Raw genomic sequence first — 9,797 nt, forward strand, 5'->3', positions numbered from 1 at the left:
GCTCCACTTGGAGAGAACAGTAGCCTTCGTGCCTAGGCACCGCGATACTCTTTCAAACTTACAGCAGGAATGTTTTATGCTGAGTCTCATCGGCTCCTGGCAGGCAGCCCTGGATGCCGGTGCCAACTTTGCATGGGGTCTCCGGTGCCGTTAAAGCACTGGCAGAGCCAGGAGCCCTCCCACGCCTGTATTACTTGACGTGATGAATCCTTATTGGAGTAAGGAATCCAATGGAGTATAGGTTACCCCATGGAAGATGTGAAGGCTTACCAGCAACTTCTCAAGGGAAACTTGAAAATAGTCTCTCTCTTCAAAAATTGAAGCATTGTAACCTCCCCGACCAAAAAAGGGTTATTTTTCTGTTGTCACTGCTTCTTACCAAAAGCCAATCTCTTCCCACTCCCTCTTGTTCCTTTAGTAATAGTCCTATTGAATTTCATTGATGTTTGGGGAAAGCTACTATCAACCAGAGTGATAAAGCAAAGTTTCAGAGCTCTAATGAAAATCTTTCCGGAAAACAATACTAAGATCTGCCCTGAATCAGAGCTTTCTGCTGCAAAAGTAGAGTTAAATACATATGTAACCGAAAGAAATGAAGTAAGTAACTATTTAAGGAAGTACCGGAAGCATTCAGCTCTTGAAGTCTGTGTCTTGCTACAAGATACATAGTAGCATGATGAACAAAGTTTACAACTCGCCCTAGACAAGGTGGTTTTATACAAAGATACCATTTTCTATGTTTTATGCTGTGCTGAATGCAAATGAACAGAAACAAGTCTTACTAGTTAAGTAAGTTCCTTTAGCATACAAGAGGAATAAAATACAACTCTGCTTCCAAAAACAAGTAAAGAAAAGATATCCTAATTTGATTCAGTACTATGCGAGTACGCAAGGACTTTAAGTTTACAAGAGTATGACTTAGCAGGCAATTTCTCTCCAGCTTTTCAAAGTAGGCAGAAGAATTTTGCTCAATCAAATTACTGTTCTGACATCATTACATCTCACAGAAAGCAGCAGATGAGCCCTGAAAGGTGAATTTTCTCTAGCCCATACTACAGAGCAACCTAAGCAGTGATTCCATAAGAGCAGAAGGTGCTGCCCAAACAGAGGAAAAACATCTTGTCACTCAAAGAGGCTTTCAAGCTCAAGTGCCGCCAAGGCTGCAGAGCCCTATGCAGCATATGCACACATTTGGACTGAAGGCATACAGAATTACAGACTTTGCATGGTGCAGAACAGTCTCTTACCAGCTCCAGGTAAGTCAAATCCTGAATTCCGACATCTGAGTGCTTTTAAAGTCTGCCACATTTCGATAACAACCCTGCTGCTATAGCATACACGGATTCGCCCCCAACGGCTGTCAACCCTCCTCACTTGCAAACAGTTCACCTGCTGAAGGAGAGAAAACTGGGGAGATGCAGGAAAATCCAGCCAAAATAAACAGTCGGCAGTGTGAACAACTCAAAACACTGATGACTGTGAACAGCTAGGCCAAATTACCAGAATAAAATAATTGGAGATATGTTACTGTTCAAGTACATACAAGAGGCATCTGACTTGCTAGGGTCTTTAGCACCATCATTGTTGTTTCTGATTTCCTTAAGAAACATAATCCGTACCAGTAACCTAAACGCAGCCAGCCCCCAAAAGTTACACTTGCTCCTGAAATTATCAGGTTCTGTCTGGTTTACAAACACTTTTTTCCTCTTTAAGAAAAAAATAACTAAAAGGTCTTTCTTTGCACTGTTGTGTATAATACCCACATCAAAAAGGCAGTTACCTACATGGCATAAGCAGTAAAGTCAGTGTTAAACACTTAAATTCGTGTACTTCAAAAATATCTTTTATTAGTTTGATACCTTTAAATTACTGCTCTCTTTTGTGTTTGCAGACAAAGAGACAAGACAAACCTTCACGAGTAACTTATATCCCAACTATATTTTAAAGGAAAATAGTGAAAACAGTGGTATTCAGACCACAATTTAATAGAAAATATATTTGCTCTATGGAACAAATCATTTCTCCTTCTTTTGTGATGGAGAAAGACACAAAAGATTAGCCTTGATTTCATGTTTTAACTACTTTGAATTTCGAATGACCTCTATTATAAAGCTCCAAACAAGAGGTTTTTGCCCAAGGGAGCAAACCTGGTGTTTGCACACTCGGTTTCATCACACACAACTTGCTTCCCAGTTATAGACACAGCAAGTAGCTCCTTGCAAGCAGACATCTGAAACCACTCACCTTTGTTTACCTTTTAGGCTGGGCCTCTTTTAGGGATTTTACTCAACAGTGAAATAAAGAGCAACATACCTATATCATATTTACAATAGGATAAGGCTTGAACAGGGGACTACCATAATTTAATAAGTATTTTATTTGTGATTTTCATTTTTTACAAAGTAAAATTCACCAATATGTTCCAAAGACAAATTTAAAATAGTGAAATCAATATCCAAATATTTCTCAAGATTGTTAAACCAATATCTAAATTTCCCAAAGTAGACTTCCAGGTGTTTTAAGAAGAAAATAACGTAACAGCATTTTTCTTCATAAGCATATAAATGACAAATGAACCCCACAAACTAGCAGAATGTTTTGCCTTGAGAAGAATGCACTCTGCCCAGTGTTTACATATGACTGAATTGCTCTTAGCCTTCTTCAAAATATTATGAATTCAACATACCACGAATGCTAACACCCATCACCATATCTTAAATACAAGATCACGGTCCTGCAAAACTACTTACCCATGTGCTTACCTAAATGAGGCACCCGAGATGGTAGCCCCCAATATTGACAGCACCCAAAAGAGAGGGACGTAGGAGGCAATTTCACAAAAGTGAAATAACCCAAACTTTAGCACCCACTTTGCAAGGAAAAGCATTACCTCTCATAGCATTCCCATCACATAGAAACCTGTTGCTATAGGAACTTTAACTTGCAAATTCTCTGTTACTATTATGCTTGAAAACAAACAAACAAAAAACTATACAGTTCTAAGTAACAAGAGAGGACATGAGAGAATCTACTGTGTAAAAATAAGTTTTGTGAAATTCCTGGCTAAAAGTTGCAATGTTTTCACAACCTGCTGAGTTACAGGGAAAGCAAACTGAAAAGCTAATTAGACAAACATAGAAAAACTTCCTGCCTAGCAAGTTTTTGCAGACGATTATCAGCAGTAGCAATGCCCAAGCGCAGAATATCCAGCATTCCCTACAATACTAAAAAGGCTCCTAAACAGCCTTTTAACAAAAGATTTCCCTGCAAAATAGAGGAATTGGGGGGCTAATCTGACTAACGAAACAACACTACAACCAGCAATAATATAAAGCCACACGGTGCAGCAGCTTAGCAGGGAGGTCGAGGGGGGAACTCTGCCATCACGTTACGTCAGTATCTCCCAGCCTCTTCCACAATTTACAGAGCCGAGCAAAAAACTCAACCAGCCGCACAGGAATTTAACTCTTATCTACCCCCTGACCTTGTTTTTCCCTTTCGTCCCCCAACCATCAGGCGCTCCGGCGATGTTTTGCTGAGTGGGCACAGAGCAGAAACCCACAGCGCGAGCCCAGCGCTGCCAGGAACGTTAAGTGGGGACAGTTATCTCCGCACACTAGTTGTGCAAGTGCCAGTCCACAGCTTGCTGAAATAAGTTAGAAATGGAGAAATGGAGAGATTTTCATGGCAAGAAAACAGACATTTCTCGCATGCAGAACTATGGGCTCATTCTTGCAGGCAAACAGTTACTCCTCCCCACAGACAGCCAAGTGCCATCAATGCATTTAAACGCATTAGTTCTGCTTTAAAATCCTCTCTGCTCCACCTGCGATCCTTACAAAGTGCTTTACACAAACAGGAGAGGCTACAGCCGCAATTAGTGCTCTAACAGAGCAAGGGTAGCTTTCGTTACCAAGACCGGGGACACGTGCACGCCGTCATCGCCCCAACGCTTCTCGTCTCGCCCGTGCTGGTGTTGCAAGTGGGCGAACGCCAGGCTCCCCGGGCTGTGCGCGGAGCCCGCAGGGCGCAGGCCCGCGCTCCCTCCCCGGCGCCCTGCGCCTGGCCTGCCGTCACAGCAGCCACAGCAGAAGCCCGTTGAAACGCCTGCCAAGGTCTCGTACTGCTGGGAGACGCGGCTAGGCTTAGGGTGCTAAGTCTTAGGTCGTGCTGCTTAATACCAGACTTAGGATGCCCGCTTGCTAAGATGACAAAACAGGTTTTCTATCCGCAATGCACTGTAGACAACCACAACTCATACCGAGAGTAAAGGGCGAAGAAAATGCCCAAAGACTTCTGGTGAGCTTAAACAGGAACAAAAAAACAGATGGACAAGTCAAGTCAGTTGGATACCAGGAACAATAAAACACTCTGATCATGCACAAACAAGCGCACTAATCTGTTTTAAGATTATCCTGGTACTTATCAAGAACTCATTAAATAAGAAGCCTTTCAGATTGTGGTTATCAGCTTTTTCCAGTTAACTCACTTGTTCCTCCCAGAAGGAATTTTACGTGCACTTGCATAGCTGTGTTGGGTGACCTCTTGTTTCTTTGGATACCATCCCTATTTTTGGTATCAAGCTTAAAGACCTGGATTATGAGGGAAGGGATTGCTCAGGCCAGCACATGATTCCAGTTTCTCTCTTCAGGGCAAGGGCTGTGTCACACCGGAGAAAGCTGGCGGTTTCTGCCAGGGGAGCAATATTGACATTATTAGGATAACAAAATATTTACCATCAAGAGATCAAATGACTGCATTCTTAAAAGGCAAAAAAAAAAAAAAGATACTCAGAAAGACAGCTAGAAGTTTACTTCACTGCCTCACTGCTGTTCAGAGATGCTGCTAGAATTAGCATGCGCTTTCCAGGAATGGGAATCAAAGTCACAGAAATGTGAGCGTTTTTCTATAAAAGTTTAGGAATTCACAAGATATTTCTCCATCTCTGTTTTGCAACTGAAGTATTGAACAATATTGTAGTAGCCCCTGATGTGCAGTAAATTAGCAAGTCACTGTACCCCATGAATTTTTTCTAACAAATATCTTATGAAAAGAATGTGAAAAGTATATGAAGAGAGCTTATACGGGATATTTAAAGAGCACTGTTATTCACAGTTTAATCGCAACTTGGCAAAAAACACCACAAACCCCAAAACAAAACCACAACCACTGAAAAACATCTAACCCTGTGAATTGTATTCCCAACTTCGAGTCCTATCGGTGACGTGGCCCTTAATTTGCACAAGGATCTGAATGAACGCGAGCTGGTGAAGAGCAAAGGTCTCCTGTGTGACGGTGCAAGAAACAGAAACCTGACAGATGGATCGTGAGATGCTAGGTTAACTGCCATGAGCAAGAAAAAAAAGTATTTATTTATAAATGCAGCATGTTTTATAGAGAAATGTTTGAGACAGAAAATGAAAAATGCTTTCATAAGCATTTTTCATGTAAAACAAACCTAATGAAGAAATGTGTTTCATTTTCCTAATATTGGGGTAGTATTTGTCAAATCAGCACTGCAGTTCATCAATGTATTTTCTCATTTCTAAAGCAAAAATCACATTTCTTCTATGATGTTTCAGTGTTTCTCACAGGCTGTGCTGTTCAGCAACAGTCCTTGGCATCTTTAATATACAAACATGCCTCATTTCATTATTTTAAAAGCATATAAATAAGTTTTATTTTCTCCTACTGATAAAAAAATACCAGAGGTGTGCATGACCAGCTAGCCTTCCTATGTATATCCACATTATTTGAGCGTTTCCCGGTTTCCACCGGCATGACTGTGCAGCTGGAGCGCCTCAGGAACGGGCAAGGAGACAGGCTATTCCTGCAGCCCAGCCCTTCCCACCCAGCGCCGGCGTCGGTGCGGAGCAGCCCGCCTGCGGGAAAGCCGCCCGGCTCTGCGCACACGGAGGCACTCCCACATGCAGCCAGACCCGGGGCAGGAGCTCCCCACGCTCTCTGCTCGCTTGGAAATGGAATTTGTCCTTTTAAATAGACCCAGAGAGCATGCACACGCATCCTGTGCAACGACCGCATGAAGTCTCGCAGGAATCCTCCTCCTTCCCTGCCTCATTCCCTAGTCCCCCCCCACACACACACGTTTATGGATCAAGGCCTTTTTACATTGCACAGCAGTTTGCTGGTTTCAGAAAAGCCTTGCAGGATTGCAGGCTGAGACCATCAGCTATTTAGGGAAAATCTCATGTCATACGCCGAATGGAGCATCTGGGTGCTCCAGGAACTTGCAGCTTTTCTGTCTGAGCTCAGCCCCACACCACCAGCATTCCTGTAGCACTTAATGCTACGCTTCCTTCCTAACCGGCATATGCATATAGTGGTTTTCAGAGTGTTGCAAAGCATTTTGAAGAACATGGCCAAGTTCAAGGAATACAGCTGCAGAATTTAGCGCTTACCCATTGGTGGCAGCCAGGAAGATCCACGTTAAAGCCATGCTCAGGAACAGATAACCGCCACTCTCACTGGTTTATTAAACGTATCACAGCTGTCCGTACCATCACTTATCTCCACAAGTCTACAGTGCAAGTTCCTTGCCGGCTTCTCTTCAAAGTAAGCTAGAGGCCAAGGCTATAACGAAAGCCTTGCTAGGATGACACCTGCCCTTCACTGCCTACATGAGAACTAAGCATTTTTTATTTCTTTCTTAACATACAGGAAGACTTCTATTAAGTCATTCAGTACATGAACAGAAATCTGTTCTCCATTCCAGAGGGCTGGACAGACAAGATGATCCCTGTCTGAGGAAAACAATGGAAATTGCAGTCGGGGCTGTGTTAAAGTGAAGTCTTTTGAGACTTGGTTATCGCTGGGTTTTCACGTGTATGAAGGACAGTGACTTACAAGTGCTTTGGTCTGTGTTTTTCTCTAAGGGAACAGAAGAAAAGTCATGATCACGGCCTAAGATTCCCAGTTCTCTCTGTTCTGCATCTGATATCAGTGACTCTCACTGACTGATTTCTCCTTAGGTTTATAACTTGGATAACCTGCTTTGGATTTGCTCTATTTAGATGCTTTGCTATACACACTATCATTTGATCAACTAACTAACATATTGCAGGCTCCTCAGCAATAAGACAAGAGTTCCCAGTATGTGTGATAAGTCCTATCTTCAAACAGGAAACTTACCACACCAGACAGAAAAATCCAAGTTATTCAGACTACTATTAAGAAAAATCCCAAGCCATCTTCCTTCAGAACTTTATATTATCAAAATTTCTGGCTAACACAGGAATTACCACCTCTGTGACTGTTAACCAGTTAGGGCTCCACAACCAATGAACTGTAACTTAGGTTAGATCATGGTAATTTCTGTTAGACATTGCTAGCCACATCATAATACCTACGAGGGGCTTTGGGGACACCAGAGAACTTCATGGCAACAAATCTGTCAGGAAACTTTGGAAATTTCTCATGCCTCCACTTCCCTCCCCATCACGTAACTGATGCAACAAACTTACTGCAAAGGTAGCTGCACCCTGGGGACAGCCCGGCGCTGCACGCTCTGCAGCGGGGGGAGGCATTTGCTGCATCACACATATGTCATAGCCCTGCCCGCAGTACAACCTGGTGTATTATATAGCAATTTTAGAAACCATGTTCTGTCAGTGAATAAGCTATGTAGAGTAATTTCAATTAGAAGAATCTGAATCAAAACTGTCAACAAAACCCATAACGAACAAGGAAAAATATCAACTTTCTTCTGTTTCAAAAGTCACGATTTCCTTTGAGATTTTGGGTTATTTTGCTAATATCAATCACCACACCTAAAAACACATATGATCCAGGGACAAATCATGTACTGCAATAATTGACAGCCAGGTAACTTGAATACCCTGTACACCCCACTGTATACAAACCAACTTGTCTGAATAGTAGCGCAATTTCTTACTGAAATGGCATGAAAGGATCTTTTTCCCTATTTAACCCCCTATGGTGGCATGGGAACACCACTGTAAACATGTATCTCCTGTAAAAAAACATGCCACACCTAGGACACTGTACGAAAACACCCCACACCCAGGATGCTGTAACATCCCACAGGCAAGGACATTGTGTTGCTTCAACCGATACAGTTGAACGGTGCCTTCCGCATTTAGCTACACATCTTTGTTACAGAATTATACAGGCTATTTGCGGTCCAACGTGATTCTTAAGGGGGGGGGGGGGGGGAAAGCAGCATCAGCTCGGAGCTCGCCAGCGCCGAGCCAAGCGCACCAGCGGGGACAGCACCGCGCGGGCCCCGCCGCCGCCTCCCCGGGCCCCGGCCGGGAGCCCCGCGCCGCCGCCGCCGCCGCCGCCGCCGCCCCGACGCGCACCAGCCGCTCGCCCCGCCGGGCGCCGCTTTGTCTGCAGGGTTTAAGGGGGAAAGAGGCCGGGGGCCGGCACGGGGCGGGCGGCGGCGGCTCCCTCCCCGCCGGCTGGGCCGCCCCTGCCCGCCCGGCCTGGCCCGGCTCGGCTCGGGTCGGCTTGCCCGGGCGCGGCGCCGGAGCCGCCGGGCCGAGCCTGCCCTCCGCCCGGGCGCGCCGCGGCAATGGCGTCAGGAGCAACCTGTCAGCGCCTGCCTCCTCCTCCTCCTCCTCCTCCTCCTCCTCCTCCTGCCGCCGGGCTCGCACCGCGGCCCCCCGCTCCGCCGCATTTCCAGCGCCCCCCCCGCGCACCGGCCCCGCCGCCCCCGGCGGCAGCAGAGGCAGCCGCGCCGCCGACCGCTCCCGCTCCCGCTCCCGCAGCGAAGGCGGCGGCGGCGGCGGCGCCCCGCTCCGCTCCGCTCCCCTCCGCGGCCGTGCCGGGCCGTGCCGGGCCCCGCGGCGCGCTCACCCGCTGCGGCGCTTGCTGTCCATCCGCTTCTTCTGCCGCACGGGCTGCAGCGGGATGTTGTCGGTCATGGCCGCGGCGGCCGGGGCGGAGCGGAGCGGGGGGGGATGCGCTTCCCAGCAGCGCCGCGGCTCGGCTCGGCTCGGCTCGGCTCGGCCCGGCCCGCCGCCGTCTGGCGGCGCCGCCGAGGGGGCCGGGCTGCCAGCACGCAGGTGCCGCGCCCGCTCCGCACCGCTCCGCTCCGCCCAGCCCGGTTCGGCCCTGCCCGGCCCGGTTCGGCTGCGCTCGGCTCGCTCCGGCCACCTGCCTCGGCTCGGCTCGGCTCGGCTCGGCTCGGCTCGGCTCGGCTCGGCTCGGCTCGGCTCGGCTCGGCTCGGCTGCTCCAGGCCGGTTCGGCCCAGGCCGGCCGGCACGTGCTCTGCTTTTCTCCCCTCCAGCGCCCGGGGCCGTGTCCCCTCGGGGCTGCCCCCGCCGCGCACCCGCTCCCCTGCCCCTCGGTTCGTCCCGGGCCTGCCGACCTCCGTGCGCTCCAGCCCAGCTCCTTCGCCCCCCACCTCCGCGGCCCGCCCGGTCGCTCGCGGGGCTCAGCACGGCTACGCCAACACGGCCGCCCCAGCGCAGTGGGCCCTGCACGCGCGGTCCTCCGCGTTTCTCACGCCACCCAGGGTGAAAGGTGCGCGCGATGGCCCTTGGCAGCCAGCGCATCAAAGACACTTGAAGGTGCAAGTCCCATCTCCCCGTCTTTTAGCCGTTCCCCTACCCGCCACACACAGCCAAATTTTACAGGGCAGCTTCCCACACCCTTCTGGCTCAGTGACCTCCACCGGCCCCAGCAGCGCTCATTTCTGGGGCCTGATGCAGGCAACAGCGACGGAGGAGCCTGGCTGCGTGGCCCCAGCTGCTCCTTGCCGGAGCCGAGCTGGCCCCACCGGAGGGGGGAGCCTCTCCACCCCAGCAGGGTG

The 9,797-nt window shown here is 48.4% G+C and overlaps 1 protein-coding gene across 1 annotated transcript in view; it reads right to left on the minus strand.

Moving 5' to 3' along the window:
* Positions 1 to 8,912, minus strand: part of ATP9A (ATPase phospholipid transporting 9A (putative)) — a 61,540-nt gene extending 52,628 nt beyond the window's left edge. Inside the window, exon 1 of the mRNA XM_067307738.1 lies at positions 8,839 to 8,912. Coding sequence (XP_067163839.1) covers positions 8,839 to 8,906 — 68 coding nt within the window. The 5' untranslated portion in view covers positions 8,907 to 8,912. The remainder of the gene's footprint in view (positions 1 to 8,838) is intronic.
* Positions 8,913 to 9,797: the final 885 nt, after the last annotated feature.

The sequence above is a fragment of the Apteryx mantelli genome, chromosome 18 (genome assembly GCF_036417845.1).
Source record: "Apteryx mantelli isolate bAptMan1 chromosome 18, bAptMan1.hap1, whole genome shotgun sequence".
NCBI lineage: Eukaryota > Metazoa > Chordata > Aves > Apterygiformes > Apterygidae > Apteryx > Apteryx mantelli.